At 41.1% G+C, this 23,300-nt stretch overlaps 1 protein-coding gene across 1 annotated transcript in view; it reads right to left on the reverse strand.

The window, feature by feature from the left end:
• grid2 (glutamate receptor, ionotropic, delta 2) overlaps nucleotides 1-23,300 on the reverse strand; it is a 543,340-nt gene that overhangs the window by 176,809 nt on the left and 343,231 nt on the right. Inside the window, exon 4 of the mRNA XM_071907238.2 lies at nucleotides 20,952-21,157. Within this exon, the coding sequence (XP_071763339.1) occupies nucleotides 20,952-21,157 (206 nt within the window). The remainder of the gene's footprint in view (nucleotides 1-20,951; nucleotides 21,158-23,300) is intronic.

Here is a 23,300-nt window from a genome sequence, read left to right on the forward strand (position 1 = left end):
GTCACTCCCACCACCCAACTCCCTGACCGCACTTTATGAAAGGTACAAAAGAGGTCAATTGTTCCTAACATTAGATATAGGTATAGATTCACACGTGTCAATCGACAACCACACACATACTTCCAGTATATATAACCTCATATACACAATACCTACAGACATAAAGGCAGACAAACAACAACCTCAAACAAAACAGGTAAGCTTACAAGGCCATACGCACACACTCACATACACATAATCACACTCTCTCACACACACACACACACACACACACACTATGCAAGCAGAAACACACACACACGCACGGAACCCATTTGTCCGTGTAGCAAACCAATAATCACAAACTCATAAATGATGTACTGATACCCTAAGGTATTTGTATCATTAAGTCTTTTTTCAGCAGCAAACTGAGATGAAAAGAGCAACTTCTCATCAATATAAAAATCATGTTTCCAAAATGTCAAGAGCAGAGCAGAGTGATTCTAATAACAGAGTTTTAAAGGTGTTGAAAGCAGAGCACAAAAAGCACACTGCACTTTACCTGTCTCAAAGTAATCTTTGGTTTGCAAACCAGACACTACTGAGAGTGAATGAATGTGGAAAAAACTTTTTCTTTGTTATTGTGATCAATGATGGCGAAATGGAACAATGAAAATCATAGAATCATAGAAATTCAGTAGTCAGTATTTCAGTATTTACTTCAGTTTTCACTGTTGTTCAGTGTTCAAGTTTAAAGCCATGTTAGCACTGCCATTCAGGTGTTGTCTCAGTCTGATTTAAGAACTTTGCATAAAAGATTCCCTCTTCATGTGACTCATAACTTGTGTTCTTCCCCCTCTTTTCTACCACTGATCTGCTACTTGACAGAATACCTCATTTCTAAAATTCACTGCTATTTCTGATGCATAAATTATCATTTTACAGAAATAATTTCTCAGGTTATTTAAAATTGAGTCAGGGGACACCCAGATTGGCCTAAATGATTACAGACATATTAGTGCATAAAGCAAACAGAATTTGCATTAGAATGGAAATGGAAAATGTATGTATTAATGATAAAATCATATTATTACTGAATAAGACAGAGGTCAGAGTAGTGCCATGTGCCACCGGGTTAAGAGTTGGTGTTTGAGTGAGTGAGCATTGAAGGCAATAATCAGCTGTATGGTGGAGAGTAACAGCTGTTATGGTCCTGAATTACACATCTGATCTGGCCTCCAGGGGTTGAAACATATGGTATAGTTGTCATCCAAACCGCTGGGGGATTTTGCATTTTTCTGCCCCATGCCTCAAAGGGAAATAAACAAAAATCTAACCAGCCTAACTAGTTCTGCAGCATGCTAATCTGCTCCTGATCTGAACTGGCCCCACTGTGCTGTGCAGTTGGCTGTGTGTGCCATGTTTAACAGATAGGCCACACTGCAGACAGGGCATGGTTCAGCTCTAATTTCAAATGCTGAAAAGCCTTCAACATTAAAAACTGGTCTAACACTTACAGCAGTGGCATGCACATTCTATTTGCATATTTAATGAATTCAATTTAAAATGAATTGACCCCTGGACATTGTTCCTACTGTATGTCTTTTTTGCTTTGATAGGAATTAATACCTCATACGAATGTTCAGCATCACTTTTCCATTACTAAGATATTGAGTAGACATTTTGCACTGAATGAGCCTTTCTGTAAGCCTTTTTTTAAACCTTAAAAAATAAAAATGTAACCTTTTTTTTTTTTATTTAACATCATGATGTAATTTATTTACAGAATTGAATTGTATACATTGTGCCTTCCCACCATGCAAAGTGGAGGAGGAAGAAGTGATAATGGAGTAACTTTAGAGATAAAAATTGACACCTCTGAGCTTTTCCTTGTTTTTCATAATGACTGGATTTGCACAAGAACAGAATATCTACAGTAATGTCATTTTAACCATACATGACCCTGATCTGAGCATTTTCCATAGTAAACCGATGACAAAAAGATCACAGAATATATCGCATTCTGTATGGTTAAAAATGACTCACAAAAAATCATGATACACTTTTTTTTCTTCTTCTGCTCTTCCTAAGACCTTATACATTGTCAATTGGGATCGCATACATAAAACCTCATTAAACGTAACACCTCTGACACAAAATGCTGACTGCAAAATCGATGCAGAGGGCCACCATGACCCAAAATCAAAGCAAAGCTGAGATGACCATGAGATAATGGATCAATGGGCCCAAAAGACAGATTACATGTTCTGACCTTTCAATTAACAAATTATTTTATTCCTTCCTTTATTTCCCGCTGAGCCTCAGGCCCTGTGGGAGGGAGTCTATCTGACCCTCAGTCTGACCCTGCTACAGAGACACACAGAGAAAGAGAGAGAGAGGGAGAGAGAGAGAGGGAGAGAGAGTGAGAGAATGACAGTGTGGGTATGGATGTGTGCACAAGTGCGCATGTGCTCATATTCGTATGTTTATGTGTGTGCATATGTGTGTGTGTGTGTGAGAGAGAGAGAGAGAGAGAGAGAGAGAGAGTGTGTGTGTGTGTGTGTGTGTGTGAGAGAGAGAGAGAGAGAGAGGGAGAGAGAGAGCCTCCAGTGTATTGGGAGAGGATTAGAGGGGAATAATCCACAGTCTTATCAACCCAGCACCATGGCTAGACACATAAACAGTCTGAGGGGAACACAACAGTAAGTGACGGGAACAGGAGAGAGGAGAGGAGTGTTGAGAGGACAGAATGAGGGGAAAGGAGAGGGAAGGGGAGGCGACAGAGGAGAAGAGGACAGAGCAGAAAAAAAGAGGAGGTGAGAAGAACAAGGTGTATAGTACAACAACGGTAAACACGTCATTTTGTTAACATCGGATCAGTGTTGCCTGAGATATCGCATGTGACGGATGGACTGGCGAATGAATACAACAAATGAATGAATGAACGGAGGGATGGACAGAGAGAGACCGGCTCATACTCCTCCCCCCAGTTTCATCATGGGACGCAAAACAAAAAGAGATGAAAAGAGAAGAAAAACCATTTGATCACCAGAAATATATCCAGCTGCTCTAGTGAAGGCCAAAGTCAATGTCACACACACATGACACTCAAACACCCACACACACATACTGCACACATCAATACACACACCTATACAAACACGCACATACACACACAGACAGCGGAGGGTCTCCATGGGTCGGAGTGTCTGGAAATGGGACTCTGTGTGTGTTTTTCATGTCACAGCATAATAGAGAACTGTCCATTTTCATCACGATATGAGGGACACAGTTCAGTTCCAGTTCCAGTCAGCAAGATTCAAAGGGATTATAAACTGCTGGAAAGGTGAAAAATGAAATGAAAAATGAACGAGAAGAAGGGTGGATGGATGGATGAATGGTTGGGAGGAAGGGAGGGAAGTAAGGAGGGAAGAACGTGGAAGGAAATGAAGGGAGTACAGAAGGAAGCAAGCAAGGAAGGAAGAACGAATGAACAAAGGAATGAATGAAGGAATGAACAAACGACGTAAGGACTGAAGGAAGGAAACAAACAAGAAGAAACACACAAACACAAGGAGGAAGGAAAGGAGGACAAAAGGAACAAAGGGAGTGAGGAAGGAAAAGAAGGAAGAACACTAAAGAGAGGAGGGGGAAAAAAGACCGGGCAAATGAAACAAAACGTCTGAATGAAAGGGAGGTACATACTGCTGTGTGGATTACCAGCAAGGTGGATATTATATGCATTCAAAAACTGAAACTTGGTGCTATTTGCATTTCCTTTGACCATATTGCACATGCATGTCTTTGTCCTTTAGGGTCTGTGGCTGAATGCACTGTGTAAATTATAGTGTTTAGAGGACATTTCTCTCTGTGCTTCATAAACATATCTAAAGATGCATGAGTCATGATTCTGAAAACACACAACTAAACCTGTCTGTACAAAATTATAGTAATTACAAGACAACTCCAATTACAAAGATGATATCAAAAAGCTCAACTGATTCTCCAGAACTTTTGCTGTCTGGATCTGACGGTGCTTTATGATTGCACTCTGTGCAGGAATATAAAAAAAATAAAAAACACAACGCATTCCACAACAATGTAGATGTCAGATGCAACTCTTATAGCTCTTAAAAGCTACCGTACCGTTTGTGGCCACCCACCCAAACACAATAGGAGGCTTTTGGAAAAGAAAAGCCTTCTACTTTTTATCATCAGTTGTCAGCAAAGTACTCAAGGCAACTCTGTGGCATCTATTCTGCTTTATCCCATATTTTTCTGTCTTTTCCCCAGTCTCCCTCCCATTATCCTCTCCCCATTTCTCCTTCTCCATTGCACTCTCTCTCTCTCTGTCTCCATTTCTCTCTTATTATATAAACCGCCCTCTCCCATTCCCTATTTCCTTGTGTTCCATCTCTCTCTCTCGTTTCTCCCTTCCTCCGTCTCTTCCTCTCCCCCTCTCTTTCACCCAAGACAATTCCAATTTCACGTCTAATACATCTCCAATAGCATGAATCCCATTAAGAACTGAGTGCATGAATTACCAGAGGATGCAACGGCCCAAAAAACATTCTGCAATCCAAAGTGGCAGAAGTAAATATGGAGGAAGGGAAGGAAGGAGATAGGGCATTTCATTTTTTCATCCCATTTATTCAATTGTCTCGCTCTAAACACCGCACTCCCGCCTCTGTTACCATTCTCATGAAGAATGTATAGCTTTATGTTACGTCTGGGAGTGTGTATGTGTGTGTCTGTGTGTGTGTGTGCTTTGGTGCTGCCATACTGTGGCTCATGATCTGACCCATAAAGAACGGTCATGCCTCTTCATGTGGAATTAAAGGAGTTGGGGGGGGGGGGGGGGGGGGGGGGCATTTGGATGGATGAAGGGAAAGATAAATTGATGGAGAAATGGAATCATGAAGATGCGAGAGTAGGGAGCTAAAAGATGCTTATTGTGCATAGAGGTGCATGAAGTGTGTGCGGGGAGAGGAGTGTGTGTGTGTGTGTGTGTGTGTGTGTGTGTCTGTGTGTGTGTGCACATATGTGAGTGTTTGTGTACGTGTCAGGGAAACAAAGAGAGGAGAGAGAGACCAAAGATAAGCACATTGGGAAACTGAAAGACACACACACACACACACACACACACACAAAATTGGTATCGCCTCAAGTACTTACCGGCATCCCCATTAGTGGTCGTACTAGCACCAGTCAATAACTCTAACCTTTACTGCTCCTTAAACACAAACACATACACACACACACAGAGCCAACCTTTCAGTCCGTTAGCAGTAATGCTCCATAATCATTGTGCTTCCAGCTCAATGTGCACAGATAAAACCTTAATGTCATCACACATCACACACACACACACACACACACACACACACACACACACACACACACACACACACACCCTGTTTGTTGAGATAAGAACATAATGCCATCTCTGTCTGGTGATAAAGTTCAAGGAGAGAGCCAGAGCCAAGCCCTTGAAGTGCCCTTTTAACTGCACTGCAAACTGGAAGGCAGATGATGCTATCTCTCTCTCTCTCTCTCTCTCTCTCTCTCTCCATGTGTGTGTGTGTGTGTGTGTGTGTGCTCATGTGCGTGTACATGTGTGTGATGACACAATCTACAGTTGGAAGAATCCTTTAAATACCAACTTGTAGCACTGTCTATTTCGGAAGACAGATTTGCACTTCTCGTGTGTGTGTGTGTGTGTGTGTGTGTGTGTGTGTGTGTTGAAAATTGTGTTATCTCACTGAAAATTGGCGCCAAAATCCCTTTCAGTATGGTTTGAGTTCGTTCATATTACTGAGATAGACTGCAGGGAGACTTTTATCATTTTGTCTGAAATTGTGGAAACTGGAAAATTCTGGAGAACTTTTGGCATTTACCAACACCCAACTGTGCTTCAGGTGGAGCTAGAAGTTGGCATATGACTAACTCAAATACAACATTTCACCAGTAGTAACTGCCATCAGGGATACGGTATTTGGACACTGTTTGTACAAATGTGTGTGTGTGTGTGTGTGTGTGTGTGTAGACACAATCTGAACGGCACTCTACAGGCGGAAGAAACCTTCAAATATCAACTTGTAGCACTGTTTACTTCGGAAGATGGATTTGCAGTTGCCGTGTGTGTGTGTGTGTGTGTGTGTATGTGTGTGTGTTCGTCTTCTTCCATTGATTGCTTGTATTGAAGCACCAACTTCTTTTTCAAGCAAAGGGTAACAATTTGATACCTCCCATGCCCGTACCCCTCTACTTCTTTATCCTCTGTCTCGCTCACTCTACCCCCCCACCCCCCCCTCCCACCCCCCCACCCCCCATCATCCTCTCTTCTTTCCTCCCCTATTTATCCTCTTCAAACGTTCATCCTTCACACTCCACATCATCCCCTTATGTTTCTTTATCTATCCCTCTTTTCCTCCTTGCCCTTCTAAATCACTCCCTCACTGCCCTCTAACAAGGAACCAGTAAAGAAGGGAAAGTCAAACAGGTCAGAGCCATGCGCACGGGTGTTAATAGGAGATAAACTCTAAAGCCTGCAGCAAATTTCTATTGTCATGGAGGGGAACCCGTACCTCAGTTTTGGCCGTTTTTTTGAGTTTCAAAGTGTTCTATCTTGGCAATGACACCAACTGTCATTTGTTATGAGGTTTATTAGCTAACGTTCATAGTAAATTTTGAGTGATAAATGTGTCAACATATTTTTGAGATGTGACCATCACTCACTCAAGGGAAGCACTAATGCTAATTAGCAAAAACAAGTCAGTCAGATTATCATTGCCCTAATAAGATCTAATGATGGTCTGTCACATTCTGGTCACATCCCAAAAATAAGCATAAGAGTTGACACATTTATCAATCAGAATTTACTATGAAACCACCCTGAATATTAGCTAGTAAACCAAATAGGAAATGAGTGTCGGTGTCATTGCCATGGTAGCACGCATTTGCAACCCGCAGTTAAAAAGCTAAGGTATGGACTTCCAATCCATTACAATGCAAATTATAGTGCAAGCTTCAGAGTTTGTCTCCAATTAACACTCATGCACATGGCTCTGACCTATCTGGCTTTTCCTTCTTTATAGCTTCCTTGCCCTCTACACCCACTTATCTCTCTACCTTGTTTTCACTCATTCTGTCTGTCCTGTTTTTTTTTCCATCCCTTACCTCCGAATCACCTCTTATTTTCCATTCTTGCTTTCTATATCTCTCCACCCATGTCATCCATTTCTCTATCAGCTCTTGTCTCTCTCCCTTTCTGTATTTCTCTGTCCTTGTTCCCTCGCCTCTTCTCTTGTTCTTTCCACAGCCCCTTGATGTCCCCTCTCCTCATCTCAGAGTTTGCCTCCAAAAAACTCCCCACTGTCTTGTCCCTTGATTTCCCATCTTTTCTTCCCTCCCTCCTCATTTGCTGCCTTCCTCTCTGCTCCTTCCTTCTCTCCTCTCCTGGCATCTCTCCTTCATTAGGAAAGGGCAGAACCATCCCATCTTTTCCCCCATCCCTCCTTGTTTCCCACCTCCTGCCATTTTACCTCCCATTTCCCTACCTCACCCCTTTCCATTTCACACCCCTTCACTCTCTTTTCACAGCCGTCCCACCCTCCATTTCTACCTCATCTTGAAATGAACTTCAGCGCCCTTCCTTCCCCCTTCCGTCCCTCCTTCTCCCTGTCTGTCATGCCATCATCATCCCCTCCCCTCCATTTTACATCCTCACCTCCGTATCCCATAATTACAAGGGTCAACGTGTTCTTCCCATGCTCCATTGCCAACGCAAAGACATCACAGCAATGACGCACAAGCTGAGGTATGTAAAGAGGAAAAAATCTAAATAAATCAAGGGATTTAAGTCAAACTTCCCACAAATCCTCATGTTAATCACTGTCATTTTCTCCCCTTCAATTTGTGTCGACAGTGCATAGCCAGCCCAGTGCCCTCTGGTTGTGTGAATGCGAATAAAGTTGAGTGAAGTTGATTGAAGATTGAGAAAGTGGGAAACGTTGGTCTTCACGTGTCGGTAAGCAAACGGAAAAGAGTGAGCGCAGAGAAAGACAAACAAAGAACGAGAGCAGAGAGAAAATGAACCATATTCTCAAATATTTGCCTGTTGTAATTAGTCATTTTCTATCATTTTAAAAGACATTAACATTTAATCCAATATGCTCTCGACATAATTCTCTTCATAACAGTACTCTACATAATTAACTATCAGTCAGCCAGAATGTAAATTTACACTGAAGTCATTACATCAAGATGCAGCTACAACGGGGCAACAGAGTATGGAAGGGTACCAGGCGCTCAAATCCCTGGAAGACGATGAGAGAAAATGACAGGTTGGAATTAAGTGTTTTTTTTATTCTTAAAAGTTATAACATAATATAATATATTTAGTATCCTGCAGAAAAATGTAGCCCTTTTTGGATTTTAATTGACAGCTCCCATTGTCTCCCACAAACAGATTTTTCATGGCCTTTGGGACCAAACTGAAGCAGGAGTAATTCATTATAAGTTGTGGAAAAAAAATACATAACCGGTGGTGGTGATTAGAAGATAACATCAATGGCCACAGAGCTGGGCAGTATCTGATCACAGAAGCCTGCTAATCCCGAAGGTTATTTGAGAGAATGAAATCAGGACGGTAAATGTATTTAAAATGGTGTTCAAATCAATATGAAATGTTCACTTTATTAGGTACACCTATCTAGTACCGGCTGATCATCTGTTGCCATAGCCCCTTTAACATAAGGGCCAACAACTTGTGTGTTCAGAGATGCCCTTCTGCACTCTACTGTTTTAAAGAGCTGTTATTTGAGCATTTGTGGCCTTTCTGTTAGCTTGAACAACTCTGTCCATTCTCCTCTGACCTCTCTCATTAACAAGGTGTTTTCGGCCACAGGACTGCCGCTCACTGGATGTTTTTGTGTTTATCGCACCATTCTCTGTAAACTCTAGAGACTGTAGTGTGGGGAAATCCCAGGAGGGCAGCTGCTTCTGAGATGCTGGAACCAACAATCAGACCACAGTAAAAGTGGCTCAGATCACGGATCTTGCCCATTCTAATGTTTGGTCGAACAAAAAAATAATAAACCACTTCACCATGTCTGCATGCTTTATATGTTTAGTTGCTGCCACATGATTCACTGTCTGGAGGAGCAGGCTATTTGTGCTAGCGAGCAGATGCACCTAATAAAGTGGCTGATGAATGTACATGCCAAACAGAAATGTATAGTGTTACTGTTGAAAGATTTCATACATAAGAAAAATACATTTGACTGGAGCGTATTCTCAGCGTATACCTGTAAAGCAGCTCTCATGTAGAGGCATGCTGTCTCTCAAGGTCATGAAAGTAATTGATTGAGGCAATATGGGACATCAAAATGACCTTTGACCTTGAATCTCATTCGCCAACATGCAGCTGACCTTGATTCTTATTGGTCTATGTTGATGCATTTGCATAATGTAAAAACTGGGGCATTGGACGTGTGTGTGTGTGTGTGTGTGTGTGTGTGTGTGTGTGTGTGTGTGTGTGTGTCACTACAGAGGTGTGAAACCTGACACATCAATCTGAAAATTGGGCTGCAACCTCCAAGGTGAGAAGACTGAACTGGCTCATCAAAGGTGTGGGGAGAAGAGAGAGAGAGCGGGGGAGGAGAGAGTAAGAGAGGGTGAATGAAAGAGGTCAAAGAAATAGTGATGGAAAAGAAGAGGGATAAATGTAAAATCAGGACAAGAGAGAGAAACGAGAAGGAAAGGTTTAGCCACAGAAAGCCAAATAGATGTTATGGTGATGTTGAACTTTGGTAGTACCCTGGGTTGTGTAGCTTCCAGGACATGATAAAACCCCAACATCTGTTGCTCTGGGGCTCCGGGGAGGGGATTGAAAAAACTTCAGCTGATGAAACTTATGCCGATGGAATGAAGAAAATAGTATGCTTACCAATAATTGTAAAAAGGCGAAAAAGATTGAGAGAGACATCTTTTTTCGCCTATTTACAATTATTGATAAACATACTATTTTCTTCTCTCCATTGGCATAAGTTTCCTCCGACCAGATTTCGGTTTTAAGGTTTAATAACTTAAAGAAAGCAATTCACTTAAAAACAATTCAGCAGAATGACTCTTTTTTCTATATTTTCAGAATCTGCCTTGGTCGCATTCGTTTATGTGCTTGAAGTGTGATGTTGAGACCTGTTTCGCCAGTGAATGGAGTGGCAATGAATGGAGTGAATGAGAGAGAGAAAACAACACAATTCTCCAATTGTCTCTACCGGAGCCCCGGAGCTACAGAAAACAGAGAATCGCCGATTTTGGGGTTATATCATGGTCAGGAGTTCAACATCACTTTAAACAGGACAGGAGAATAAAAGAGGACGAGGGAGAAAGAAAGGAAGAAAAACAACAGAGAGACAGAATGAGGGAGAGAGAGAGAGCATGAAGGTGCTCCAGAGTTTAGATAAAGATGGATAGATGGACAGAAGGAGAGAGAGGGCAAAAGGGTGACGACAGGGAGGGAAGGGGAGGAGGAGAGGAGTGTAGGGCATGTCTGACAAAAGCAATTTGTCTCAGCGTTACCTTGTGATGCCCAGCGTCTCGCTCTCTCACACAAAAACACAGTCACAGACACAGTGGCAGACACAGTGGCATACACACACACACACACACACACACACACACACCCCAACGTTTGTCAGTTTTACCCACTGTATTTACATACAGGTCATCCATTCAGTTTCTAGAGTATTGCAAATCAGTGTAAGACTCAGCCTGTCTTTGTCTGATATGGACAAATGTTTATTCATCAACAAAACATACTCTGGAGTGTATGTGTGAAACAGTTCCTAAAAATGAACCAACCATTTCCCAAGTGAGCAGCTACCAGCAGTGAAAATAACTACTGGAGAAGACATAAAAACATGAGTAGAAAAGTATTTGAGAATCGTTAAAGCCATTAAAATCGTAGCATGAATTGAAAATATGAGCCAACATGGAAAAACCTAGGCATTTTCCATACATTAGTGCTTTAAAATGGTATATTGCGTAATATGTGTGAATAAGTTATTTTGTCTGAATTATTAATTGTTTTTCTGATGTAAAATCGGTCTCCTGTAAAACATAAATTAGCCCATGTTCATGGCGCTTGGTCACGAATGTTGTTTTGAAGGGTGGTAATCATTTTTCAGTGGTGTTTAATCAGATTTACTAATAAAGAAAAAAGTTTAAAAAAATAATAATCATGAAACAAAACCACTTTTGCTGTTTGTTTGCAAGTGAAAAGCCATCTTTTCATGACAAAATATCTTCAAGACCATTAGCCCCGTGCAGACAGACTCGCTCTGTCTGGCTCTTGAGTGCGTGGTTGTATGTGTGTGATTATGTACAGTATGTGTGTGTGTTAATGTATGCATGTTGGTGTGTGCGTGCATGTGCGTGAGCGTGCACGTCTGCGGCTTTTTGAAGCAGAAAGGATAAGGATCAGTTAAAGAGATGTCATTAAAGCAACGGCGTATCTGTGGGTTTGTGGAGGGCCGAACAAGGCGATGAAATTATGAGGACAATAAATTAAATAAACAGATGAGGCTGGCACTGGTGAGAGAAATACAAATCACATCATACTGTCAGGTTTTAATTTGGAGCCTGGACACTCAATCAAAGGATGATTACAAGCTGCTCCTTCTGTGTGTATCTACAGGGGGTGGACAAAATAACGGAAAACACCCCAACAACATAGGAATATCAAGTACCCAATAAAGTGCAGAGCCACCCTCTGCATTCAGAGCAGCTTCAGTCATCCTTGGATTGCTGTAATACAAGTCCTGAGATGTGTGTAGTCAGATATTGGATCATTCTTCACGAGAGAAAGCCTCCATTTCTTTGAGGGATGGAGGAGAGGTGGAAATCTACTTCCCATAAATGTTCAATAATGTTTAGATGTGGGTTTTCATGAAGGCATTTGACTTCATGAAAACCCGTCTTAAATTTGTTCAGCAGTGTGTATGGGGGCTTTATTATCTGGGAATATGGGGACATCATGATAGATAAACAGTGAACCTGGTCCTGTAAAATGGCCTCATATCCCTTCACCGTTAAAATACCTTGTAGAGCAATCATAACCCTAACTCTAATAACTTTGACAAGATGGCTACCATACCATTACAGGTCCTCCACCATGTTTAACAGCTGGGAATATACGTCGTGGGTTGAAGGCATCCTTTGCGTTTCTCCAAATATAAACCCCTCTGGATGTAAGAGAAGGCGTAAAAGACCGTAATACTTCTTGGATACAAGCGGTTTCCAAATCGGTGGTGTTTAGCATTTCCCCGGGGAGAAGTAAGTCTTGGGGAGAAAATACCTTGCTTTCCACTGCCGGGCCAAGCAGGGCTTACAAGACATCACAACTAGACAGTACAGAGGCTGCTGGGGCTTAGACAGCATTAACCTAGTTTTCACTGCAAGGGCCAAATTAGCCGGGATTCCAATGCAGGGCCAACGGGACTAGCCAGGGTTTCCAAAACATTTCTGTACTCATTTTATAACTTGTGACCAAAAGAGGTGATTTGATCTAAGCAGTGAATCCTTAAGCACTATATTCAGTACATCTTAAAGTCACACTGAAATGAAAAATTACTTTTTCGCCTTTTTAGCTCATTCTATCATATTTGACAATTTATACCAAAAAATCCCATCAAATAAAACTGCCTGTCTCTCCCTAACTGATATCTCATTGGTTTACACTTTTGAATGAACTCTTCCCGCATTATGTCCCACCCCAATATCCTGTTTCAACAGGAAATACATCACATTAAGGAAGCAACAGGCTCTCAAACGCAGCTTCATTGTGACTTTAAGTAGGGTGGTTTGTGATACAGTTTAAAGTGAGAGACAGAGAGAGCAGAAAGTACAATCCTGAAGCTGTGACAACAAACTCAACAACTTATTCAAAGCATCCACAGCTCCCAGCAGAGCCGCCCACCCTATCTCTAACAACAACTTTCCACCCACTGAGCAAAAGAACTTCCAAATTCCTTATGTTCCAAATCTCCAGGCTATTCCAGGCATGGGAGAGGAGAAGAGAGGAGCAGAGATCATAAGGTCTTTCTGCGCCATCTCTGTCTGTGATTTGGGGGCTGTCAGCGAAAGAAAAATGAAAGAGACCTCCAAGGGTGGTGACCACGAAATTTCTGTGTGATCAAAAATACATAAATAAGAGGGAAGCTGTCCCAGATTAGTATTCAAATTCAACGAGCAGCTGAGCCTACGCAATGAGATGGCCAGCAAGTATGTGACAGTATGTGACATATATATTCATATAAATGTGGACATAACGAATATACCCATATCTTTGGGTCTTGGGTCATATATATATATATAGCATCTTTTTCTTTGGACATACATAATATACCCATCTCTTTCACAGGGAATATAGAGTCAATCCACTTCTTTCTGTCATGGAAAACAATGCACATTGATGACTGTAGGCTTTACGAAGCTAAGCAGGTCTGGCTGTGGTTAGTCCTTGGACGGGAGACCACCTGGTGCTGAAAGTGGTGTTGGAGGACTAGTAGGAGGTGCTCTTCCCTCTGGTCTCATGAATAATATCCCCAATGCCCCAGGGCAGAGACAGGGACTCTGTCCTGTGAGTGAGCACCGTCCTTCGGATGAGACGTTAAACCGAGGTCCAGACTCTGTGGTCAATTAAGATCCAATCGGCACTCATCGTAAGAGTAGGGGTGTAACCCCGGTGCCCTGGCAAAATTCCCAAAAAACAGGCCTTTCTTCCATCATGGCCACCTAATCATCCCTCGTTACCTAATTGGCTCTTTCAGTCCTCTACTCTCCACTGAGATAGCTGATGTGTGGTGAGCGTTCTGGCACAAACTGGCTGCCGTGCATCACCCAGGTGGGTGACTCAGTCACCCCCCCCCCCCCCCCCCCCATATGTGAAGCGCTACATAAATGTAATCAATTATTATTATTATTCATATTTCCTTTTCAACATCTGTCGTCTTTGGAATAATCTCCATACCCTGTTGATGGTCTTTCAAGCCAGAAATGTCAGTTAAAGAGAAAATAGTTGGCAATAGATGGCATCATTTTAATATTTTAACGTTTCAACATCAAATGGCAAGATTCATATTTTCCACTTCTTTGCATATCTAAGATCAAGTGTGTGTGTGTGTGTGACAGTGTGTGTGTGTGAGAGAGAGAGAGAGAGAGAGAGACTTACTCAACTGCCTTTGACGTATTGCATTATTGTCTAAATTCAAATTTTTCACATTTTATTCATATAATATTCATTCATTCATTCATCTAATATTTTTGGCCTAAAATGTGTGATGTGTGAAGGACAAAGACACATAAAAACAGACACAGAGCAAGGCAGATAAAAAGAGCTAGAGACAGACAGAAAATAACTTACAGCGCGTTACATATTACAAATGCATCATCTACGTCACTTGTATAAGTGGTTTCTCGTGTAGTCCTGATAACAATGTAGCTTAGATTCATCCTCAAAAGAGAACAAAGGTAATATTCATCTTCATTACATACCATATATATCTTACATAAAATGTTTTGTTTCTTTGTTTTTTGATTAATCAGAAGTCTGGTCTAAGTGCTTTATCATCAAACACAAAAAGGATTTTATGGGAAAAATAAGAAGCTTTGAGTACTAGACCGTCTAGTCTTCAGGGATTTTTCTGGCTTACAAAACAAAAAAAACGTGTCCTAGTGACTGAAGCAGTTTCTTAATGAACATGCATGCATTACCTCAAAATGAGTACATATTCTCAGCTGAAAAATGGTATTTATATTCATTTTAGTACCTCACAGGCCACTCATGTCTTGGAGAGTACCTTCCAGACATTTTGGACCATGGGCAACAATTGTCATACATTTTTTGTTAGAACACATTGTGATATACTATAATACAAATGAAGGCATGCATTACAAATGAAGGCATGCGAAGAGGCTATTCTAGTTCTGGCAGGACACTTTGGCATGGGACTGTGCGTCGTCCACTAAGTAATAGTCTTTTCAGTTTAAGCTGAGTGTACTGTAGGCTACACTGGGAATAGTCTCCTCAAATCCCGCTGTAATAGACAGCGACAACCCATGTCATTTCGCACTAAACGTACAGCCTTTTCAAAGCTGTTATTAGAAAGGTGTACACACTGAGGGATGAGCACTATTGATCCTCCTCTATTACTCTGCAGTCACTGTTATTGTCGCTGCCCTCCATGGCCATTGCTGCTAAAATCACAGCCTTCACCTCCTTTTTTTTTGGCTCTATGCATAATTCACGATTATAATATGAAAATGTATGGCTTTACAGCTACAGCTACTGAATCACTGTCACAGGATTGTACCCATTTTCTGTCTTAAAGTGCTTTCTGTTCTAGTAGCCGAGTATCATAGGCAAATTGTCGTCATGAGAAAACCCCACAGCTCTAATTTTAATGATTTTAATTTTCTTAAATTCAGAGTGTTATTGGTCCTTCATGAGCTGAGTAAGTCCAAGAAAGCCGTTCATAACACATGACAAGAGCTGTGGTATTTTTTAATAAGCCTGGGTCCCTGGGCAAGAGACTAACTTCGCTCTTCTCTCTACATGCAGTGGGTGGAATAGGAAGAGGCATGTACCAGCAAGCAGCCTCGCGAGCGCTGGCTGGTACACTCACCCACATGTACTAGACTGGAAGAAGGCAACAGAGCAAAAAAATGTTAAATAATGCAGAAAATTGAATGAGCATGTCGGCTCTGCATTTCTATGTGTGTGTGTTTGTGCTTGTGCGGTAAAATGCATGGTCATGTGCACGGTGGAAGACATTCCGTTGTGAAACCAGCAGATGTTGAACGATATTTCCTGCTGGGCTCACATTGCAACAGGGACATAAAACCCACAAATCACAGCAAAGCAGGGACAGAGACTCACAATGCCGTCACAGTAAGGGAGAGACGAGCAACAAGCTGATGATAACTCTAATCTGTAATCAAGGGTTGCTTCAAAACCATCATTTAGATTTATTTACATTGTACCTTGTGGACTCATTTTTAGCTGAAACTGACAGCTACTATAAGTCACTTTCGGTCAGTCAGTTGGAAGGGTCTGTCTGTCGGTCTCAAAAAAATAAAAAATAAATAAAAAACACAGGCTTCGGACTTTCATGCAAATTTCAGGAGTTTGATTCTTGAACTCAGCTATTTGACATGGTCAATTTAAATGAAAGCATTTTTTCACAAAGATACTTAGAAAAAAGATATGCTCCACACCAAAATTAATCTTTTAGTTTCAAAAAATTGATTGATGTTGCCCACAGTCAGGAACAGGCCTAAATATGTAAGTATAGGCTGACTTGAGGCTACCGCTTGCCACAACGGCCTGAAAAAGTTAACCTGCACCAATCTGGTCGCAGTTCATCATAAATTACTATGTCCTTGTTCACTACTTTCACTTACTAATTTCCTTTTTTCAGCCTTACTTCACTGGTTTTTCCCTCACATCTTTCTCCTTCGCCCTCATTACTTTATTTTTTCTTTGTTCCTGTGTTCATTTGTTGGCTACTTTGTTCATTCCTGTTTGTTTCTTCCTTCCATCCTTCCTTCCTTCCTTAACCATCCTCATACTCTTCCTTAAGCACCCTCCATCACTCTCTTCTTTCCTTCCTTCCTTCCTTCTGTCCTCCCTTCTTCTAAATCCCTTCCTTATTCCCACCACTTTCTCAGCCCTCCTCTCTCCATACTTCCCCCTTTTCTTCCTCCTGAATTGCTTCCTCCTGATGATCCCCTCCGTACAATCACCTTCGATATTCTCGCTTCCTTCCTCCCTGCCTCCTCTCTCCCCTCCCCCTCCATGTCTCTTAGTTTTGGAACAGCTTTCAGGTCCCATCTAACATCAGGGCCTAATGCATCTGGATGGGAGGTACTTTCTGTGACAAACGACCTCACAAATAACTCTGATAGAGAAAAAAACAAGGTCCCAGTCATCTCTCTCTGTCTCTGCGTGACTCTCCGCCTGCCTGTGTCTGTCTCCGTCTCTCGGTCTCACTCTCTCTCAGTTCAATTCGATACTCCCTCTTCTCTCAGTCTCTGTGGCCGTCTCTCCCCCTCCCCTCCATCCCTCCATCCCTCCTCTCTCCGGCTTGCCAGGGAGAGAGATATGCGGTCATCAATCTTATCTACCAATCTTAACCATCTCCCGACACTTCATCTTAGAAACCCCTCTCCACTTGATGTCTGACTAAATTAGATTAAATGACTGCTTTGTCAACCTTCCCAAAGGAGAGCGAGAGAAACTCTAGAAAACTAATTTGGGTTCCACTCACACACTAAAATGGAGGCTGGCATTTAAACACATCCATATTTTTTAATTGGTAAAGCAATTCTCCACAACCACTGCGGATCAGATCAAAAATTTCACTGAATGAATGAATGAAAATTAAAATTTCATTCAATGATCAATCTTCAAATATTTGGAATCCTTATTGTGTATTTTTCAAACATTTCATCAAAAGGGCCTATTTTTTTTTATTTAAAACTACAGCCCAGATCTTCTCTGTTGTTTTGGGGGAAGGTCAATGAGCTAATTCAGGTGGAAAGGGACATAGATAATGACCATGTCCTGCCTAGCCTGGTTTGGCCCTGTAGGTGAAATTAGGCTAATGTGACAGGCTAAAGCAATATCTTACTCTGGTATAACATTTGTAGTTTTTAAAGGGGCATTCATTAAGTGATTCATGACTTTTATCGACCTCCACTGGCGACCAAGGAAATGCAGCTACATTGGCAGGTTTCTGGCACAGCTTAAAGTAGCCTGGGCTTGACAAAAATAATACATTCAAGCTAGTTAGAGTACAGATCCAACAGAAATGACTAGTGAAGAGGTTATATATCGTGATGCACAATAATACAGCTTTATCATTTGCTTTTTTGGCTTCAGAATTAAATGTGTTGTGACACCAGTCATTTGCTCGTAGCACCGTCCTTCATCTTTGCGTAGCTGAAAATGCGAGGACAGGTTTTTGCTCTAAAACAGAGTACGGGTTGGAAAGTGAGTGTTTGAAAGCCAGAAATCTGCGCAACTGGCATAGTAATCATTATTGTTCAACAACCCTATCAATGTCCTGCAGATATATTATGGTCAGTTTTTGCTATGGAACAGTAAAAGTCTTACTTACTACTTTAACACGCAACTGATTTGTATGTTTTCTGAGCTAGTGTTGATTATGTACCCAGTGAAGCACACAATCAGGCTAAATTGTAAATTATTGTTTAAGAGTACAGACAGCAAATTTCCAACTGTTAATAAGTGTTGATTGGACTCATATAAACAATGGCAGTATAGATTTGAATGCTTTCAGAGTTAAATCAAGACCAACAGTTAGACTTCTCGAAGAGTGATTTTTACAATTGTCAAATATGGATAAAGTCAGAGAAAATCTGGTACACTGCTGGTGAATACGTACTTCAGGGGCAAGTAATGCCTGTTAAAGCTGTACTACCAATTAAGCGTATACTGGTGTCAAAGAGAGTATTGTAAAAGAGCAAAATATTGCACATACAGTGAAATAAGGCTTTAAAAGTCATGGTTTCCTTATGGTATAAACAATAGTACTAGACCTTGGGTCATGTTGCGGTAGCCCTCTTGTCAGCACAGCCTATGCTTCACTGTGGATACGCTAGGGATACGCACACACGCACACACGCACACACACACACACACACGCACACACACACGCACACACACACAAATGCACAAGTGCATATAGAATCCACAGATAAAGGCATGCACACACACATCCTCAGACCCATGCATGCTGAGTTAACACACGCACATGCACACACTTATACACAAATACTGACACACACACACACACAAACACACAGTCTTTCACCCCCTCTCTGTCACGCCTCCAACCAAATTAGATTGTGATTGCTCTTTCCGAGGTCACTTTTAATTAAACTGAGATGAGAACATGACACATGGGATTAAGCACCATCCTACCGCTTCAAATTATGAATTCATAACCGCCGCTACAGCCTATTGCTTTCAACCATGACCTCCATATCATTTATGTATAAGAGCAAAAGAAACTCCCCTAATTGTCTTCTTCTGCAGAGATAAAGAGCAAGAAGGGAGAGGGTGTGGGGGTGAGGGGGGTTGAGATAGAAACACAAGGGTAGAGAAAGAGATACGGGGACCGAGAGAAATAAGAAAATGAGGGGAGAGACCGATAAAGCAGAGAGAAAGTGAAGAATATTTTCCTATCTCCAATGTAAATTTTCAAGAGTGTCATGTTCAAGGCGTCATGAATAAAACATAGGACAAGAGAAGCAGTCGTTGTAGATTTCAGTTGATCTGGTTAATTGGGACAGACACAGAGAAATGACTTGAGTCAGCCCAAAGTCCATGGGCAATTACCAAAGTTTATCAGTGTCATGTGTGGCTGTTCGAGACAAAAAAAAAGCACAAAGAATTGCAAAATGATTAGATTTAGAGCTCCATTTAAATACAGCACAGAGCAGAGCTGATGCTATTACTGTAATAATCAGACATTATGGATCAGATATCTGTATGGAAATATGGCTTAATATGATCTTTCAGTTTCAATAAATGAACATTTGCTCTCTCCCAAAGCCAGAGAGGGGAGATTTTGTTCTGCTTCCTAACCTGTGAAATCACACTGATGTAGAGCTCTGTGGTGGTTGGTGGTTTAGATAAGATAAGATAAGATACTGTATATTTTTATTGTCCCCATGAGTAAACTTGCTTTGTCCCACTCCCATGTGGATTTGCCTTCATGCACCAACCAATGCCTATATTTCCAAATGTATTTCCCTCTAATTCAATCTCTTTCCATGTTTTATTTCCTCTTTAGTTTCAGTTTCTATTCAGTTGTCAGACTCCATCTAAGTCTGACAAAATTCCATCCAAATCTGACAAATGCCATCTAAGTTTGACAAAGTACAGCTAAATCTGATACAACTCCATCTAAGTCTGACAAAGGACAGCTAAACCTGACTCAAGTCTATCTAAATCTGACAAAAGTACATCAATAAATGACAAAGGCAGCTGAGGATGTGTTAAAATGGCCGCCTTACGGGAGATTCATTCATGTGACACTACATGAAACATCAGAAACTTGGCAAAGGCAGACCCTACCATAATGTTTGGTTAGTTTTCATAAATGCCATCACAGTTAATCAGCATCACAGAGTGAGGATGGAGCGCATCAAATGCTTTTTCTTGTTGTTTTTGTCACATTACTTTTGGGAGGCAGGTAAGAAGTTGGTGTGTTGATGTATTCAGCTAGATATATTTTGGCACTTTGGCACTTTCAATCAGCTAGATGCCTGATAGATTTTCTATTTTAGTCCAATAGTGGATGTGCTATAACCTACACAACTCTTTTCCATCCATGTGTAAAAAGATGTGGGTGTGAAAAATATCCCTGCCTCTCGATTATGCTTGTGGTTTTAAAGAATCTTACTCCATGAGGCTATTGACCTGTTAATAAGGCTCTGCTACAATGAATACTTTTCAGTTGATATCCTAATCAGATTAAATTCATCAAAAGAAAAAGAAAAAGAAAAGGTGCAGATGATTGGGTTGGACAATGTGCACAAAGCACAATCATCATGTCACAGGTATGTAGTCAGCAGGACACTCAAGGACTGTGAGAGAGTTGCACTACTGTGATTAGTGTTTCCACTCTCATTTACTGGGAAATGTACACATTTAGCAGATTTACCTTGGGAAATGTGCACATTTACAAACTGTGTTGTAAATGTGCACCTTTACCCGTAAATAGTAATAGTAGTAAATGCAAACATTAACTATTTTCCCACATTTACAGAAACATATTTATCACTATTACACTGCAATGCATGGCATTTCCAGCGTATGTCTGTGTTTGTGTGGTATGTGCAATGCATGTGTGACAAAAAAAAAGTACGTTCCCTACCTCAGTGATAAAAGCCTTGGCAGTAGCCGGACTCATGAACAGCACGGCCCTGCGTAGCGTGTCCCTGTAGCGGTGCAGTTCCTCCACACGCATAGTTCTGAACAGACTGGTGATCATCATGTTGATGTTAGACTCCACCTTCTGAAGGGAGACGTCCATTCCCTGCTGAGAGGTCCGGTCCAGGAAGTCCTCAATACCACGGATATCTGGAGAAGAAGAGGGTAGAGGTAGAGATGTTACTGTAGATTTCACCTTCTAGAGGAGCATATGCATTTCCCTCAGGGTCTGATGCAGAAAAATATCAGACGCCATAGATGTATCACAACATGTGTTTACTGTTGTTCTGTTGGTAACTAAATGTGCTGCTGCAGTTGTACATAGGTATTGAAAGGACTGACCTGGTTAAATACAGTTTAAATAAATCTTTTTTAACTAATTATGAAAAACATGGGTTATTCCCTTGTTCTCCACTCATAGATCCGCATCCAAACCACATTTTAAGAGCCAATTAACCAAATCTAAGCATTATTTAGCATTTTTGCTAGCCTGTCAAGATGTAAGAAAGAAAGAAAGAAATGCAGACATGGAGACCATAGCTTAATCAATTACATAAATGAGAGAGAAATTAGGCGTGAAGGTTTTCAAGAAAAAAAAAATCTACCTATTCTTCTATTCAATCTCATTTTATTGTATCTTTCTTTCAGTTATTATGAGCTTAGGCTTTTGCTGTCGGCACAGTCCATCTGCCAGCACTGTAGACCTTTTTTGGTTTCTATTACTGTAACTTGAATGTACAAAGCATTCTGTGCACGCGCCCACACACACACACAGACACACACACACACACACACACACAGAAACACACAGACACGCACAGATACGAAAACAACAGCATAAGGTAAAGCATAAGCTTCCCACATGTGGCGGTGACTTGTGATAGTAGGAGGCAAATCTGCCAGCGTGGTTTTGGTCGATCAATTTCTTCAAGCACTTTCTTCACTTTGGAAGATTTTCACTTCATAACTTGGATGCATCTGTAGGTGACTCCATGCCAACAAATAACCCGTGTGTATTTGTGTCTCCTTAGTGGCTACTTTACAAAACACAATTTGCTGTCTGGCAATGCATTTGATAATAATCCCCACCAGAATTGAATAGAATATGACTAGAAAGGAAGAGCAATGCATTAGGGATGTTCTCAGATTTCAATATCACATTCGACAAAGCACAAATAATGCATTTTATATAAATATTTGTTCCTTCTGAATTCTTTCAGTGTTATTCGGTTGTTTTACTGGAGTGGAGAAAACATATTTAACTGATAATAACAGTTTTTTCTCGCTTGAACTCAGATGAGAAGAGGTTTTGTTTGTTTCTCAGTTGCTCATTTCACAAACAGAATTGGTTTGAGTGAATACAAGCTGTATGAGTGTGTATAGTGTCAAAACAATTCAATTTCCCCTAAAAAAGTGGCCCACTTTTGCTGAACCCACCCTGCATTCCTACTGGGACACTCATAGTACAAATGACTCATGACACTGTTGGGAGTTTTGGATTACAGCACCCAACCACTGTAATTATCTCTATTAACATATATTTTTGTGTGATAATAAAATCAAGATGCCAGTGTCAGTGTTTTCACTGTCTGGACTCTTCTGTTCTTAATGGGATACACTGCAGGTCAAAGTAATCCTAATTAAGGCACTTTGGTTGAGACTACTGCTAATGATGTCTGAGAGTGTGTGAGGTGTGTGTGAGGTGTGTGTGAGGTGTGTGAGGTGTGTGTGTGCGTGTGTGCGACTATGTAAAGAAACTACCTAATGATGTATTTGATGTGGACAATAGATGACATTGCCGTCATTGCCAGTGTCATGGCTAGGCAATTAACTGGATTGATTAGACTTGTTAAGCGCTGGAGGGCTGGGGCGATGGTGTGATGGTGTCCAAACTACATTTCAGGGGTATAACAACATGTAAAGAGGAAAGAAACCACAGAAAAAAGATTGAATTAGAGAGAAATCAATGGGCTTTGCCTGGCGCATGAAGGGAAATCCACATGGGAGCGGATAAAATCATGTGTATACAGACACACACACACAGATGCACAATTACACAGTTAATGACGCCACTAAATGTAGCAATACACCACACAGGCTATGAGTTCAAAAGGTCAAGAGAGTTCAGCTGGAGACAATTTAGACAAAGCAAGGTCGTGTCTGTGTGTATCAGATACCACATCGATGCTTTTTCCGACAGTGAGGAAATTAAAAGGAAATGATCTCAGTCTCTCGACAGCAACAATATGAAAGAAGAAAGAGTATGAAAACAATACAATAACAGCTTGTGGTG

Source organism: Centroberyx gerrardi, chromosome 8 (genome assembly GCF_048128805.1).
Source record: "Centroberyx gerrardi isolate f3 chromosome 8, fCenGer3.hap1.cur.20231027, whole genome shotgun sequence".
Taxonomy (NCBI): Eukaryota; Metazoa; Chordata; class Actinopteri; order Beryciformes; family Berycidae; genus Centroberyx; species Centroberyx gerrardi.